This window comes from Drosophila gunungcola, unplaced genomic scaffold (genome assembly GCF_025200985.1).
Source record: "Drosophila gunungcola strain Sukarami unplaced genomic scaffold, Dgunungcola_SK_2 000074F, whole genome shotgun sequence".
NCBI lineage: Eukaryota > Metazoa > Arthropoda > Insecta > Diptera > Drosophilidae > Drosophila > Drosophila gunungcola.
Genome location: NW_026453237.1, coordinates 363589 through 382163, shown reverse-complemented (window position 1 = coordinate 382163; position 18575 = coordinate 363589). Strand labels below are relative to the sequence as shown.

The 18575-nt window shown below is 35.3% G+C and overlaps 1 protein-coding gene across 3 annotated transcripts in view; it reads left to right on the top strand.

Moving 5' to 3' along the window:
* LOC128264563 (mannosyl-oligosaccharide alpha-1,2-mannosidase IA) overlaps positions 1–18288 on the top strand; it is a 56512-nt gene extending 38224 nt beyond the window's left edge. For 2 of the 3 annotated variants that reach the window (XM_053000117.1, XM_053000115.1), the window contains exons 2-6: positions 13606–14218; positions 14962–15186; positions 15311–15449; positions 15513–15774; positions 16455–18288. In XM_053000117.1, the coding sequence (XP_052856077.1) occupies positions 13606–14218; positions 14962–15186; positions 15311–15449; positions 15513–15774; positions 16455–16601 (1386 nt within the window). In that variant the 3' untranslated portion in view covers positions 16602–18288. Of the gene's footprint in view, positions 1–442; positions 712–3950; positions 4605–13605; positions 14219–14961; positions 15187–15310; positions 15450–15512; positions 15775–16454 lie in introns of those variants that run through there. The other variant, XM_053000118.1, reaches the window with a different exon arrangement.
* The last annotated feature ends 287 nt before the right edge of the window (positions 18289–18575 follow it).

The following is an 18575-nucleotide window of genomic DNA, read 5'->3' as shown; positions in this document are numbered from 1 at the left end:
AGAATATTTAATTAACAAAGTTTAAAAACGGCTTTATAACAGTTAAAACGTTTTAGCAGAGCGTTTTGTCGTGTAATTAAAAACGGTCTATGACTGTCATGCTTTTTATGATCGATGTAAAATTTGTTATGTTAATAGAAAATACTTTGAACTTAGATAGCCTTAAGTATTAAACTGTGAATACTGGGATGGTTAAAATTAAAAAAATATATATTTCAGAAACCTTTGTCGGTTTTTGTCCTTAAAAGCCAAGAAAAAATGCCAAGACACCATCTCTGACCTTAGCAATTCGCTCGTCTGTCAGTTTTGCGGCTCGGCTCTTGGCTTTCGGCTCCTGTGTTATTTTTTTCTGGTCTTTTTTGTTGGACTGGCTCTGGCCCATTGGTGTAGTCTCAGTCACCGCATTCGGTTCGTTCTGTTTTCGACTTCTGCCGCCTCGTTCACGCGCGAAAAAATTCCGAAAAAAAACAAAAAAAAATAGATAGGAGACATCTACCCTACCCAATAAAAATACAAATAAAAACAAATAGAAGACAAGCTATTAGCCATATCGGAGCAGCAACAAATTCGTTTAGTTATAAATAAAATGTGTCACGAAAGTGCCAACCCTGAAATAGTGGACTCTCGAGCGAACCAATTGAGGTTTCAATTAAATTTTTGGTTATAACCGAAAATAAATAGAAATTTTCGGAGCACGAGCAACAGTTCCAAGTGGGTAAAATAAAGTGGGAAGGGTGGTGGGATGATGTCGACTTGGGGGTGTTCTGGGTTGGGCTGGATTGAAATAATCCAGAGAAAACAGGGGGGCGAAAGGTGCCAGAAGGTGATTAAATACCTCAAAAGTGCGAATATCTGAAGTGAGATTAGGAGATGTGCGATATGGAGTTGGAATTAGGTTATTAAAATGGTCAAAAATGTTAAAATATGTGTATGCATTTTATCAAGAGCATCAGAAAAGAGGTGACTAATGCAAAAAATAAGAAGTGGAAGTATTTTTTTAGCATCTACTTACATACACTTCATATTTCTAGTATTAATCGCTTTGTCACCTTAATTGGCAATTAATATAAATACAACTGGACAAATTGTTTACGACAAACAAATAAAGTGGGTTAAACAGCTAAAGAGTAAATAAAAACTGAATTATAAGTAGCTAGAAAGAAAATTAAAAAGATAACGAAAAGGTCAAAACCAAGTATATAAATCGAAAGATGAAAATTTCAACGTTTAAAGTACTACTTTTTATTAATATTAAAATAAATACATATTAAATATTATAATTTTAGATAAAGGCTTAAAAACTTGTAAAACTCAATGGTGTAGAGATATTCATCAAAAGTTATAATATTTGAATTTGTATAAAGAAAAATATTTTTCGAGAATAGGTTTTAGTATCAATATTAAGGAATTTGGAATAGTCACAATAATATATATACACAAAGACGAGTAATTCATACACTAAATAATTGAGTACAGAGCTTAAAATTGTTAAATTAAAAATAATTTAATAAGTAAAAAGTTAAGATTATCAAAAGGTCTTTGTGCTTGTGGCATTCCAATGTCTATATAATTATAAATAGAAATGTCTAAAAAATTGAGTAGGTATGGGTGAACTCAATACTCTTCCCAAAGAGTTAGATTGATTGAGAAAGCTAAATGGACGACAGCCTTTTGTCACAACTTTCCAGCAATCTGCAATGGAAATGTTGGCCCTCCTGGCTCATTTCCTCAGCCAGGTGCAACGCGTGGAAAATGCGGATGGAGGTAGTGTTGGGTGGCAATAGAAGTGGGTGGCTTGGGTGAAAAGAGGTTTAGAGACCCCCGAGGCTTTGGCTTCGTTCTTCGTTCGCCAAGTGCCGCCGTTGCGCTTGACACGTTTTTTTTTTTTCTCCTGACTTGTTGTTTTTGTGCAGCCTCAGGTTTTCCCCACCGCCCAAGTAACCACCCAGCCCAACCCCATTCCACTCCCCTCTCTCTGGAAAAACCACTCTATATGTGTGTGCGTGTGTTTGTGTGTCACTTTGTTGTGTTTATGTTTTATTTTCATTTCGTGTTTCTTTTAATTGCCAACTGCCTAGCGAGCTTGTCCTTGAGTCGACTCTACCACCCACCCCACCCACTACTTCCCATGACGCCACCCCCCTTTCGCCCCTTTTCACTCTATATTTAAACGCATCTCTCAATGTGCTTTTCCCTAACTAGCTGCAGTTGCCAAAAGCAAAATAAACACTCAAAATTAAAGAGAATATATGGGTGCTATGTGGGAGATGAGATTCTTTAAAAGATTCACAGCGAAAGATTCTCCCATCGTTCATCCACAATTTTCATTATGGCAAGAGTCCCATTATTCCCATGATATATGGGCATTAACACTATAAATGCTCAAACAATTTGCGTATTATCTATGGAAAAGTTTTAGTAAAAATTTTACAAGTTGTATAACAAATGTTATTTACTCAATTTAAATATATTTCGCTTTGATTTAAATATAAAATAATAATCTTTCTTAAATGTATTATTTGTCTATTTTCGGAATTGATGTAAATATCTAAAAATTTAATTCAAATGAATTTTTTTAATTCAATTTTTTTTTGTATTTTGCGAAATATTTGTTGTACTCTTAATGCCGTATAAGCAAACCCTTGGTGTTGTTTTTTAATTTCGGGACAACTTTTAAATTCCCTTTAGAGTTCGCAATGGAAACTTGCTCAAAATCGTCATACTTTTTGTTTCTTTATATTGATAGGTGCCTTATCAGCCATTTTCACTCTTTTAGGCAATTGACTTGACAAAGTACAGTGTATACTTTGGCATTTGTTGACTGGCGTGCGCTGAATTGATGTGAATTCAATTAAAACAGTCGCCGTATGAATTCCCACATGAAGAGGTTAGCGGGGAAATAAATTTAGAATGAAAACAAAATTGAATAGAAAAAACGACTGAATAGGCTGTTATCGGATTGATCTGATATGATCCAGTTTGGTTTTTAATTCTTTCTTGACCTTGAGCTGTGAGTTGTTCTGCTCTTTATGAGAGCATTCATTGCTTGCAAAATTCTGGCCCAGATATCTTGACCTTCGCTTTTCTCAATGTTCTACCCCCGAAATTTTCCACCATTTCCAAAACTATGCCCTGTTTTTCCCATTTTCTCCATTGATTATTCGAATTTGAAGTGCTGTCGTACGGCTCAAACAAAAATTGGCAAATTCATAATATGCATGGCGAATAGAAAAGCTACCACGCCACGTTGAAGGGAAAACGAGTTGCAGAAAAAAAAGACAATATTCTTAGACATTAAATGGGTCCAGTTCTCACCTTAAACGTTTCTCATCTTCCAGCGTTAACACATTTTATTTGTTGTGCTTTTTATTCGAGGAAATTCCCGTACTTTGTGTTTGTTAGCCAGGATGTCCTTTTGGTTTTTGCTGCTGTGACAAAAAAAAAAAGAAAAAAAAAAAAACTCACGAAGGAATGCAATAAAACCTTGTCAACTTTTATATTGCTTTGCTGGCGAAGTACTTATGGAAAGGCAAACTGAAAGGAGATTGCTTCAAGTGATGTTAAATACGAAGGGGAATTAAAGGTATCTTTAACAAAACAGCAAAAAGGTTGTCAAATGTACAGTCTTGGAATGAAAACTTGGGAATATTCTGTCAATGATTGGTATTTAAATGTTAGAAAATAATTAAAGGTATCTTTACCAAAAACAGAAAAGGTCGTCAAATGGAAAATCTTGGATTGAAAATTTGGGGAAAATTCTGCCAAGTATTCTGTTTGAAAAACATAAGTAAAGTTTATAGTAAAAATAATTCATTCTTTTCTGTAAAAACTTTAAACAATTTCGGATATTAAGAATGTCTGATCTCAAAGACACATTTCTTAAAAAAAAAAGATCCTGTAAAACCCCTTTGGAACTGTTGGCTCTAAAATAAAAAATATGTCTACAATAGAATAGGATGTAAATTTTCTAAATATGAAAAAATAAATTAAAATCAAAGCACAAAAGCAAAGAAATCAAAGAAATCAAAACGAAAATGTGCCCAAAAACGTCGAAAACCACACCGCTTCTGTTGATCGCCGGAATTTGTTTTGTGATCGTGCTGGTCGGGATCACCGGAATAACCCTGATCAATAACATAAATCTCTCGAACATAATCCGATTGAACGAGAAGGTGGCCAGCGATAGTGTCAGCAACAATGAGAACCAGATCAAGGAGCTAAACTATGTGAACAATCATCCGCGAAATGTTTATCTAAAGTTGAATGCCAGCAAAGAGGATGAGGAGGAGCAAATGCAAAAGGAGCAGGGTCAGGAGCATGAGCCACTGGAAGTGCCCAAGATATCGGCAGTTGTTGGTGGCAGTAAGGTTAAAGTCCGGGATAATCACTTGAAGGAGCCGTCGGAAGGCATGCCTCTTCCATTATCTACTCCTCCACCACCACCTCCAACTTTCACCACTTGGCCTTCTTCCGGTGATTCCCCCAATTCTTCCGGGGATTCGCCCTCACCATTAGTGGACACTCCACCTTTGCCCTTCGGCGGGGTCAAGTACAACGCCTCCAGCGGTTTGATTGATTACGAGAAGCGAAACCAAGTCGTCAAGGTGAGTCAAGGTGGGCAGACAGACAGGCAGCCTTTAACCCACCTGTCGGGGGTTAAACGGCGGTGCAAATGGTGTGAACCCAAAGTGGAGTATATATTTTTAATGCTTGACCCTTTCATTAAATGCCTCACTGATAGGCAACCCAATCAAGATAGGGTTAAACCCATGGGTGTTAAATAAATACTATAATATTGGTTTTAATTTTGTGAAAGAAGGAATATATACATTTAGGCTTATTTTAGAATTTCAGTATTTCCTGCAAAAAACATTTGAAAACAAATTAACTGATGTTTTCTTGAATTAATTCTAAGTTAAAACCCTTTTAGATGCAAATTAAAATTTGTATTATTATTATTATCAAGAGAGGATTGTATTGAACAGGAAAACTATTACTATTTTTCCGTATCTCTATTTACTTTCGGACAACTTGTTTGGAAATGTTCGGGGCGGTATTAAACAAGCACGTGACAACATCAAAACAAAAAAACAAGAGAACTAAACTAAAAGAGGTGTCAGGTTCCAACCTCACCAGTACCCACCAAATGCCATCCAAATAGCTCCCAAAAAACCCCCCCGTAAATCGCACTTTTGAAGCTCCCAACTAACCCCTCTCTAAAGCCACCTAAACCCTCCAACTTATCCACCAGTGAATGTGATCTAAATCTTGGCGTTTATTACGCTCACTTGGCTCCTTCTTTTGTACAATTGCCATTACGTGGTTGGCCATAGTTACACCACTTTTCGCGCAGTGGAGGGGGGGCACAAGGGGAAGGTCCTGTGCCCATTGCTTTACGCCTTAACGGCTCAAAAGCCCGTGTCAACTGGAAGTAGATACGTATAGAATCGTGGAAAACGGTCGACCTTGACTAAGGCGATGCGCCTAAACAAATTGCAATTGCTGCAAAAACACTGCAAAATGGGGGAAAAAAATTAAAATCCTTGACATTGAAATACTCCTAACCTTAAATTTAAGATACAAACATATCTATGAAGTTTCTAAGTATTTTATTTCCTAATTGCTTTTAAGGACTCCAATTTTACTTACCTATATATATAATTTATATAAAAATAAATAACAAACTCTAAGCTTTCCAATTCATGACAATTGTTTTTTTTTAGTGACGCCTTGCGAACCAAGACTCATAAAATATGACTCATGTTTAGGTTTTAATAAGTTAATCAGTTAAACTACAACAATCGACAAGTATTTGTGCTTACTTAAAATGTAGATCTCACTTTGAAAATGCCAATCGAACTGAAAAGGATTAAGTTGCAGTAGAATGACGGATAAGAGAGTTCCTTATTTATTTGAATGAGAACTTGAACCCAGATTTCATTTTATTGACTTAAATTTCCATTTACGAGCTGGAGATGAATATACATACCTCAATCACTGAGACAATGATTTCCATTTGTGAGGGGACTGCAAAATTGTGTGCAAATATTGTGCAGGTGAATGTGTGATTACACGAGTACCTGAAAAAGCTGGTTGAGGGGTGAAATGAAAACAAATAAAGACATTTACATACCCCCCTCGTATGTAAAAGGTAGCTTAAGAATTGCAATTTTCCTTGCTGATACAAATGGGGCAACAGAGCGAAAAATCTGAGGAAAAACAATAACAATCTGTTGCAATTTAACTTTCTTGTTTCTCGTTGGCTTACTTCAACGCCTTCTTTGCCTCTGATGTTTTATTCATTGTTCTTTTCCGATTATTTCTCATTGCAGGTAAGTTAACTAGCAATTGATGATGCTACCATCTTTCTGATGGCGGGAAATGGCAAACTAAAGGACATGTTGAACTAAAGTTCGCAAAAGTGTTCATGGTTGGGTATGCTTAATTTTGCACTTTGCACCTTAATCAACACCAAATTGTTTTAAATAAGTTGTGAAAACATACAAAAATATATTTTGTTTCCCCCTTTCTTTAATAATCAAATTTTCCCTTTAATTTATTCTTATTTTTCGGAAATTGGAAAAAATTTAGCTTGAATGACAGAATAAATGAAAGAAATTGTAGAATCTTAAATTTATAAATTCAAAAACACATTCTTGTTTTATTAGAAATATCCGATATTGAATGCTCATTTTCTATTTTTCTATTCACATAATTCATTATCTTTCAAGCCGTAATAATAACTCAAGTTCAGAATTTTCTCTCGAATAGCCAATAGCCTTGGGGTAGTATGTCCATCGGAGGCGATTTTCCCGCCATCTACTTTCCTTTCTTTTCATTATTTCTTCAGTTCACTTCGTTTGTTTTGCCTTTTTGTTGTGCTGCCTTGTTTTGCTTTTCATGTTCTACACATGTTGGCAGCTAATAATCGAATTGTGTTCAGCCATTTGACCGCCCTTCCCTGCTAATCTCCTTCCTCTCAGTTTTCCCACCCCATTTTGCCCATGCAAATTACGACGGGAATTGGAATGAAAAATGAATCGAACGAAGCATTGAAAAGCCAAACGCAGACAACTGAGCCACTTGTCCAAGGTGAAAGTAAGTGAGGAGGAAAGCGGGAAATTGGAAAAAGCGGAGGGGAATTGTGTGAGGCATTTGGGGGACAACATTGCGTAGCAATGACCAATTCGGTTGACCGTCAAAAATCGCCGGGCCAAGTGGAAAACCAACAGAATACAACAGAATACAACAAAAATGCCAAAATCCGAACAGTGGTAGAATCTGAAATGTAGTAGATTTAGTATGTACTGAGCTTTACAGATAAAAGTATGTTAAAATAAGCAAATTTAAGATCTCTTATTTTAAATTTATTTTAAAAAGAATCTACAAAATTTATGAAATATAAAAATACTTGTGAACCTCATCCAGCTTAGTTCGCGACAAATGTGTTGGTCAGTGTAGCTTTGCGACTTAATATATATGAAATGGAAAGGAAATTCTTTCCCCATAATGTTCTAAAAATACAGTTCAAAAATACATAATATATTTTGGGATTTTATGAAATAAAGAAATTTATTACATTACATTTTTTTGTGAGCATAAATACAGGCCATTAAAATTTTGATAGATGTTACATTTTTTTTTTTAATTTTCTTTCATGTTTTTGACCACTGTGCGGTCATCAGATGGACGAAAAGTCCAATGACAACAACCAACACCGATGAAGCACTGACACTAACCCACTTTTGCTGTGGCATTGGTATGGGTATTTGTGTGTGTGTGTGTGTGTGTGTGTGTGTGTATTTGACCGATGGCCATGTTTTTGAGCATTCTGACCGTTTCGCTTTTGACCAGTATCATTGTCAAAAGCACAGGGTCAGCAGGGGGTTAACATAGCTAGTTAATGAAAGCAAAAGCAGAGCCAAATTTCAGGACACTTTGGAATTTGCAACATAAACAGGAATAAAAACCAAAAGGAAATGATAATGGAAAGAAAAATTATTTTTCTCTGCTTGCAAACTTTCATTCTCTTCACTTTATTGTACAATAAAAAATATTCTTTCGGGTTTTTCCCCGCAGTTGCATTCGTTTTATTTTGATTTTTTTTTTTATTTAATCTTTGTCCTTTCAGCAAAAAATTGAGAAAAGTTTGAGTTCACATTTTGTGATGATGCCACGTGCGCTCACCAAAAACGCCCCCCAGTTACAGCAGCCGCTGGCAAATGCAAATTGTTAGATTGTTTTTCCAAAAATACCCTATGACAATTAAATAACAAAGGGTATGCTGGGCTTAAAGTTCGTTGGATAAAATAAAATATATAGTTAAAGCTCCATACAGTTAAATTAAGATAGGATATAAACACAACTAAAGTTTTTCTTCACCAAATAACAATGCAATGTTTTATTTTTTTGATTGGTTTATTTTTTAAAGTGTGTTTTTCCACGATTTTTACCTCAGGATTCATTTGATTGCAAAATTTTTCAAAGATCAGTTCAATAAACGTGCTCCTGTGATATTACAAAAATCCTAGGGTACGTAAGAAATCGAGTTAGTTGGCCCAAAGTGCTGTGATTTGGCTAAATATATTCTCAAAGATTAAGCGGCACAGACGAAGAAAGAGGAAAGGAAAACTAGATTGCAGGCGGAAAGTTGGAAGAAAAGCTCTTGCCGCGTATTTTGCATTGCTTTATGGCCTCAAGCAAATGATTTTTCTTTGCCAGAGTTTCTGGTTAAACTTTTTCGCTGCCAAGGAAGTTGTGAAGTTTTTATGTTATTTTTTGTGTGTGTGTGTGTGTGTGTGTGTGTGTGTGCATATTTTTTCCACAAAACTTTCACTACATTTTAGTATTTTTTTTGTCATATTTTGGTTGTACTCTTATCCCTTTTGTTTGGACAAGAACAGAAACGTTGCATTGATAATATTTTGGATTATTCAATAATGATGCACCCCCTCTATTTTCATCTGGTTGCTTGTCTCTTTCTTATATTTGCCATTTCAACTTTTCATTTTTTTGGCTGTAAAGATTGCGCTCGTAAATCGCTCGATTCTCCAGGGACTGTCATTAAAGTTAGATGGAAAAGGACGATGGACGGTGGGGGCGGGGGAATATTTTTGGGAAAAGCAAGAAAAGAAAGCTCTACAGGGCGAATGAGGAGCAAACGAGGAGCAGAAGGGTGTCTTGTTCTGAGCGGGGCTTTAAAAATGAGAGCACGAGTGAAATGAAATGCCATCAAGTGAATGACGAAAGTCACGTGCCAGCGGCTGACGGAAAACAATTCCAGCGAGTGCCAACATTCAGCTGCGGCATGCCTCAAAACTCAACGCAAACTAGAAGTGTGCGACAGCCCACACTGCGCGAAATTCAACCCTTTATTGCTGCGGGCCCGGCAAAAAAAAAATCACATGTTTCGGAATTGCACACAGAAATCAACTAGAATACACAAAAAAAAGCAGTCCCTATATATTGTGAATTTACATCATTGTTTTTTTTACTCGAACATAAAGTCAACCATAAATCAACCCATTGAATACTAATTTTGAAATATTATATGTTTTTTTTTTTTATGACTTTAATATATTAAAAATAATGTGTTAATTAATGTGGTCAATAACTTTATGTTGAGTTTATGTTAACAAACCTCATTAAAAATGCCCCTTTGAAAGCTGTATGTTATATTATTTTCGGTGCAGTTTTTTTGTCACCTGTCGGCTGGGATGTGGACACATTGTGACATATGACTAGTGTCTCCCACTCGCTATCCCCTTCACTCTTTACTTCCCTCCTGCTCACTCCTTTTATGCCACGTTGGGACATTCCATTGCGGAAATTATGTTCAAACATACCAATATACATAAAACACATACGTTTAGGGGTACAGGAGATATTTCTTGTAAGAAAAACAAAAATTATTTATTTTTTATATTTTTTTTATATGTCCAGCTATTACATTGACTTTAGTTTTTGATTAGGCTTATAAATTGTAATAAAACTATTTGTTCTGTATATTTATATAAATTTGGTTTATTAGCAAGAATTTCATTTAGTTACTTAATATGTGTTTTTCACATGTCGAGGGCTCACTGTAGCTGCACGGTGATGTCGCACTCACGCACATCCATTTGAAGCTGACATTCCTGCGCCTATGGCACGTTTTGTGCGACGTTTGCACATTGCCAGGATATAACATGATGCTTAATGAAGACATCCAAACAACTCACATACACAAAACACACACACACACAGATGGATGAGCGAGTGTGTGTGCGTGTAAATACAGCCACAAGAATACCAAAATTATTCAATCAATCAGTCAAATCCATCAAGCAATTTCCGTAAATTAGTTGTCCTGATGATTGAGATACTTTGCTCTTTTTCCAGTGCTTAGCTACCACTTGTATTGAAAATCAGGTATGGGGTGAAGGTGTAAATTGGGGAATATAATGGTATAATGGAATATGTTGGCTTAACCAGTTTGTTTTTGGCTAATACGCTCATCTTAAAGGGTATTTCTTGGTTTTAGATCCTTTCCTTTTGCAGTTCATTGAGCACTGTCATTTATCATTAAATATTGACAGCATTTGAAGTGAAAGCATTTGTTATAGAAAACTTTTTTTATCATAAAAATGTCTAAAAAGCAATGAAAAGTCAAAAACTTAATTATTAAAAAAAGGGGATACTTTAAATTCATGCTTCCAGACTTATTTGCTAACTTAAAGAATCTATAATTTCTAAAATAAGGTCAAGTTTGTTTTACTATATATTCATTTGTACAATTTTCTTAATTTACCCCATTCATAGCTTGTTAATTTTTAATTTTATCTAAATGTTAACTTCTTTTTTATTTCTTTTACAATCAAAGTATTTACTTTCTTTTGTATTTCCCCCCTTCTATTTTATTTAATTCTCTTTTCGTTTCGCCACGCACTTGACATTCCTGCATGTCATCCATCAATCTGAGCTGCGGCTCATTAAATCACGCCAAATCTGAGAAGAAACAGCCAGAGGCAAAACACAAAAGTTGCTTCCATTTCAATGTCTGTTGACCTCCATCCCTCGTCCTTGGATGCTTTTCCCATTTTCCCCTTTTCCCACACTTTCTGGCAGCTGTTGTAATCCGTTTAAAGTGTTTTTGCGGGTTGTAAACATTTCGACTCTTAATTCACTGACAGCGCTGCTTCATTTCGCTGCCATCTCTCTGTCGTGTTTTATATACCTTTCTTTTAGTGACCACCGGCTTTGCGATTTTCCGGGGCTTGTGGGCGGCGTGGGGGCGTGTATTCTTTTTTTCTCTGTAGTCCGTTAGGAGTACACAATTCGCAAATAAAACATTGCTAATTAGGCTGGTTAAAAAAAAAACATCTTTTTAAAACGATTACATACATACAAAAGCTAATTAAACTTAAACTGAAGAAAAAAACTTAAACAAGACGCAGTCGTATAGACAAGATTTTAGAAAAAATAAAACTCTATGAAAATTATAAATAAAAATATTTAAAAAAAATATAATATTTTAAAACACTCTGAAATGGATGCTGAATATATAACTTTAACTTAAGTAGGCGTACATTTAAATTTAAATATAAAAATGAATAATTTAGAGTAAAACATATAATTATATATAATTATAATGTGTTAATTAGAACAAATATTTAAATCGAAATGATAAACATATACCAAAAACAAACGCCTACCCAAAAAGAATAAAGATTAAGAAACACCAAATTAATGTATATGGCCGTTTCCCTATTATTAAATTAGGTACAATTTCCAAATAAATTCCCAAATTAATTCAATTACTTTGTATATGCATAACCCCAGGTCGGCCTCAACCTTAAACTCGATGGCGACCTTAACCCCTAAATAGGGCCAGATTTAAGCGTGGCGTGATTTGATCCCAAACATTTGTGGGGGTTAAGATGGGGTTGGATGTTTTGCAGGCATTGTTCAGTAGGTTATGTCAACGCGTTGGACTTTAATTAATTACCGGGAAAATTGTTAATATTTGTTCAGCCCTCGCTTGCTCTTATTCTCTCTCACTTTTGCGAGCAGCGAAAGCAAACATAACAAGGAGGAGAATGTGTGGGGGTGGGGTTTCGGTACTTGGTCCTTGGTCCTTGGTCCTTGGTCGAACTTGCTGAGTGCTTTGTCCTGTGGTCGTAATTTAATTTTAGCAAAAAATACTGAAATGAAAGCCACACCAAGAGAGGGAGAAAGAGAAAGCGAGAGAATGGCGCTCCAAAGTATGCAATGTCGAATTATGCTGTGTATGTGTGTGTGTGTGTTTGTTGGTAAGCGGAAGTCCATGGCAAAATGCAAAATAGCAGAGGCCACACCAATGCAAACACACACACACACACGCAGGTGCATAGCCAAATACTTGCACTAAGCCAAACGGAAGCTAAAAAAAAATAATGGCGCTGTACTCTATAAGAAAGATTTCATTTCGTATAAGAAAGTTACCTAAAGTGTAAATTAAATTGACTCTTTTTAAAAAAAAAAATATCATATTTGTAAAAAATGTTTTAAAACTTAACCACTCTGAAAATAAATTAAGATACATATAATTTTGAAATATATATTTGAATTATAAGTTTATTATTTAACATCCTAATAACTGTTTAATTATTTCGCTAGTCACGGCTCAAAATATATATTGTATATTTTGTTTTATGATATCAATATTTTAAGATTATTACCCACACAAATTATAAACATGGATAGATTTCTTTTCTGACATAAATTCAGGACCACAAATTATATTACCGCCTCTAAAATATTTTGTAACAAACAAACAAATAATGTTTAAAAATGTTTTTAAATTAAATGCGCAATTATCAATGCTAAAATACTTATACAAAATACTTTCAATCAATATACTGCCCATGGTTTTTCATAGGGTGATGAAATGAAAAAGATTTTCCGCTGCCCATTTCATTAACAATTTTTCTGCCACCACCGCACCGCCAAACTACGTGACTTTCCACGTATATAGTGTGTTTGTGTGGAACTGAGCGATATTCAATTGAAAAAAAGGGAAAATCAACTTAAACACATAGTCGCACTGACGTAGGCAAACATTTCAAGCCGAGTTGAAAGCGAGAAACTAAATATGACACGAATTTCAACACCCAAGGGCAAATATTAAGCAGAGTGTAAATATAGAAATAGCGCGGAATATGCCCAAATCTGCATATTGTATCCATGCAGAATGATTGCAATTTGTTGCAGGTCCTTTGGCGTTAAAAGTTGCATTTACAATCGTTTATTTTCAATTTAAATTTGTAAATTGAAACTTCTCACTTTTTTGGTTAGAAAAATAAATCATTTGCTAATTGAAAAAATTTATATAATTTACAAAAAACAATCTTACAAATGGGTGGGGCAAAACCGACGCCCAAAATGATAAAACTCAAATGGGTGGTAAAAAATAAAATATATGCGCTTAAAGTTTTTTTTTATGAAGTTTATTTAATAATCTACGATCCTTATTTCTTGAACACTAGCAAACAAAATACTTAGTTTTTAAGTTATTAAGAAATGGTGAGGCTTAACCAACACCGAAACCCAGAAAATACAAAAATTAACAAATTTTTTCGTTTTCAGATGATGGAGCATGCGTGGCACAACTACAAACTGTACGCGTGGGGCAAAAATGAACTGCGACCGCTGTCGCAGCGTCCCCATTCGGGCAGTATCTTTGGATCCTACGATCTGGGGGCCACCATTGTCGACGGCCTGGACACCCTGTACATAATGGGATTGGAGAAGGAGTATCGCGAGGGTCGTGACTGGATCGAACGGAAATTCTCGCTGGACAATATCAGTGCGGAGTTGAGTGTGTTTGAGACGAACATTCGATTTGTCGGCGGCATGCTGACGCTGTATGCCTTCACGGGCGATCCACTGTACAAGGAGAAGGCCCAGCACATTGCGGACAAGCTGCTGCCCGCCTTTCAAACGCCCACGGGGATTCCCTATGCGCTGGTCAACACCAAGACCGGTGTGGCCAAAAACTACGGCTGGGCCTCCGGCGGCAGTTCCATCCTGTCCGAATTCGGCACCCTGCATCTGGAGTTCGCCTATCTGAGCGACATTACCGGGAATCCACTGTACCGGGAGCGCGTCCAGACCATCCGCCAGGTGCTGAAGGAGATCGAGAAACCGAAGGGCCTGTACCCCAATTTCCTCAATCCCAAGACGGGCAAATGGGGACAGCGTAAGTGTTGGGTCGTTCTTTAGGGGTCTTTAAGCCACTCAAGATTTGTAGTTGGAACAGGGATCTTCCTTAACTTTATTTTTCTAATTTAGAATGTCAATCACAAGCTGAATGATTTACATAAGTGTAAGCTTGTTTGTATAAACTTATTGCTGTAGTAATTTTTCTGTTTCTGTTTTAATTTTTAATCCACAATTTAATTTATTTAACATTCTAGTGACAGAGGATACATTGATTTTAGTATTGATATAAAGTTTAAAACAAAATGTCATTACAAATAATACAAAGCTTAACAATCCTTTATATAATTAAATGCTTAACCTAAACAAATTATCGAATTGGTTTTAGTTCGAACTTTAAAGGAGTAAAACAGATTATACTTAAATTCTAAAGCTATCAGTACGATGAGTTACAAAATTTAACCTTTTTTACACATATAGAAATATAATGTTCTAAAAGATGTTCAAATTAGGAAAACACAAATTTTTTTTAATTTTTTTTTTAAATAACATGGTCAAGTGCAACTATTTGGCATTTTAATATTTCTTTCCAAACCATTTTATATATATATATATTTATAAATGATATATATTTATAAATGTACATTGATTTCGTATATCTCCTTATGCTCATTATTATTATCTTACAAGTCACAATTATGATTTATAAAGATCTAGCGTGGCCTTATGCCTTATTCTTAAATCTTTACTGATTAAGTTACTAAACTGTCAACTTCCTCACAGTGCATATGTCATTGGGAGCCCTGGGCGACAGCTATTACGAGTACTTGCTGAAGGCCTGGCTGCAATCTGGCCAAACGGACGAGGAGGCACGCGAGATGTACGACGAGGCGATGCTGGCCATTATGGACAAGATGGTGCGATTCAGTCCCGGCGGACTGACATATGTCTCCGATCTCAAGTTCGATCGGTTGGAGCACAAGATGGATCATCTGGCATGCTTTTCGGGTGAGTTTGTTAGTTTGTTAGTCTGTTATTATAGCACACACAGTGTTTAAACTTGAAAGGGTCTTAAAAACTAAATTAATCTAATATATAACTTGTTTAATATTAATTTTACCTAAATTTGTAGGTGGCCTTTTCGCTTTGGGAGCTGCCACACGGCAAAATGATTATACGGACAAGTACATGGAGGTGGGCAAGGGTATTACGAACACCTGCCACGAGAGCTACATTCGGGCACCCACTCAGCTGGGACCGGAGGCCTTTAGGTTGGCTTATTACTCCATAAAATCATTGTGCTTTTCTAATAGTTTTGTGGTCATCCCATATAGATTTAGCGAAGCGGTTGAGGCGCGAGCACTGAGATCGCAGGAGAAGTACTACATCCTGCGGCCGGAGACCTTCGAGAGCTACTTTGTGCTGTGGCGTCTCACGCACGACCAGAAATACCGCGACTGGGGCTGGGAGGCGGTCCTCGCCCTGGAGAAGCACTGCCGCACGGCACACGGATACTGTGGCCTGCGAAACGTCTACCAGCAGGAGCCACAAAAGGACGACGTCCAGCAGAGTTTCTTCCTCGCCGAAACGCTAAAGGTAAACGATCACCAAATATGACTATCAAGAAACCAAATTTAATCTTCTGCAGCTCGTGTTTAATTGCTTATAAGCAATGCTTTCATAAAATTAATATTAGAAGTGATCATTTTCTAAGCAAAAATAACAGAATAATACAAGTTTTTTATGCTGTTGATTTTATTATCCATAGAAATGAGATTTTAAACTTAAAAGACTGTCTCTTAAGTATACTTGTCAAAACAAATGTTTAATGTTTTTCCCTATTAAAGCTATATTCATTACTGATATAATTTTTTCGAAACTTAATAACTACGGCTATTTGTTTTTCAATCAATTGATTGTCAATTTATATGTTTGTCAGGACTTATAACTAAAATTCGTTTTAATTAAGAAAAAGGTTTGCAACTATTTGATTTGAAATTGGTATGATTCATTACAATATTTATTTAAAATAGATCTCTCTCAGAAGTAGGATTTTGAATGATCCAAAAATTTAAATTTCCAAAATACTATTAGAATCTTTTTAATCCCCTCTTGAAAATCCAAATTAATCAATAAAAAAAACTTCTAAATACCAGTAAATTTTTGCTAACCCCCTACTATCAAATTAAAATTATACAACAGAACAACGAAATGCCAGAAGAATCTTTTGAAAACCCCTGCTTAAACTCGAAATTAATCAATTGCGTTATTTGCAGTACTTGTACTTGCTGTTCTCGGACGACTCTGTGCTGCCGCTGGACGAGTGGGTGTTCAACACGGAGGCCCATCCGCTGCCGATCAAGGGGGCGAATGCGTACTACAGACAGGCGCCCGTAACGCTTCCGGTTTCGAATGCCTCGTAAGCGGGATCCGCGTTGCGCCGCTGGCTTTTCGGCCTGTCCCTAGCAATGCACCTTAATTAGCTCTCGATATTCACATACTTATACGTGTACCAGATCGTAACTCTTTTTTTTTTTTCCTTGGGTATAAGTTTTTAGTTAGTTTACGTGATGTAATGACAACTGCGTACGCAAGATATTGTATGAACACAATCAGGCACACACACACACATACACGACACGAGAAACTTTCTATGTAACATATTTATAAAGCTTGCACATATATAGGAACTTAAAATTAAACTGATATATCGTAGTTTAGTCCCTAAATGTTTGCACAAGTTTCTTCGAGTCTCTTTTTTTGATTTACCTAATGAAATAGTATAATCCGAATATAGTTGACACTGATGTGGATGGTTGAAAGACCTCAATTTCCGTTTAAATGCGAATGATATAGGCGTAGGCAAACTCTCTTGATATTAATTATGATATGATACGATACATGATATATGATACATGATATATGATACATGATATATGTGTAAATGTAAAACTCAGGTGTTCTAATTATGATTTTCCTTGCGTTCATACAAGGCTCTTTCGCACTAACCAGCTACGTAACTATCTCTACAAGCATTCTATACGCAATTCTCGATCTGCGACTATAAATCTGAGTCTGGATTTATGGCGACCATAGCGGGCATTTCGATAGATCTACTCTGCTGATTTCCAATTCGAATCTTGACCACTTTGTTTTGTACATAATTTCTATTGACCTTCCTCGCAAAATGAAGGCAGAAGAAAATCGAATTGATATTTATACAAATATATTCTTACACAATATAGTTTACTTTGTAGTCTAAATATTTAAATATAAATCTAATATAGAGTCTAGCTTACTTTATGTGACAAAACAAATGTAACGCGAATTACCTTAAATCCAGAACATCAAGCGAAACGAAAGTAAATAAAATATTTATAAAAATATAATTAAATAAATATATATTTGTATTTAATTAAATCAAATAAAACGTAGGCAATTGTTAAAATAAATTAATTATACGATGGCACGTGCTGAGCAAACGATAATTTAATTTTTAACAACTGTAAAGGTTTTTTATAAAAATAATAATACCAACAATAATCATATTAATAATTCTATTGATAACTGTAATCCGTAGTCTAAGCCACAAGCATCGCATGATAAATGAAATATAGAAGTTATTCAATTGTTTTTTTTTTTTTGTAACATACGCAGCTTGTACTGTGTAAAGTGATTTAAAAACCGTAAAAATAACATAATATATAAGCTAAGACACTAATGTAAAACCGAAGAATTTTTAACAAACATTTTAACGAAACAAAATAATAACAAATTTAATTAAATTAAATCTATAAAATGGAAAACCTAAAAACCGCATGCTAATAAATGTAAAACAAGCAAAAATGTTAAAAAAGAATAAGGCGCCAACAAAAGTAAAATCGAAATTAAATAAGCAAACTTTTTTTGTTTAGATCAAATTAGAAATGAGCCCAATAGCGAGATATATGATATATCCGATGATAATGCCCAATACCCAGATTCGAACGACAGTTTGTAAATGCAGCATATATAATACATTCATCAACTGCAGTCCCTGAGCTGCTGGAGATGACAATTGTATTTTGCATAAATCATAAGTTTAATAAAGGTCTAATAATTAACTTACAACTGTGTTCTTTTAATTGTACAACCTAATGGTCTAAAGTGTGATACCAAAATCTATGGAGTTGCTATTTTAAAATAAATTTTGTTACGTTCTTTTACATTTTTAAATAGTTTTAAAAGTTTCAGCGTACAAGGCAAATCAATAGTTATCATTTGAGCCCAATATGTTTATCAGTTTCTTATGTTTACTTTTTTTACACCAAGACTTTAAGTATATTTTTAATGTTACACATCGACTGTTTATTCAGCTTTTTCTTTCTTTCTGTGAAAGTTTGTATCTTGCAGCTCAC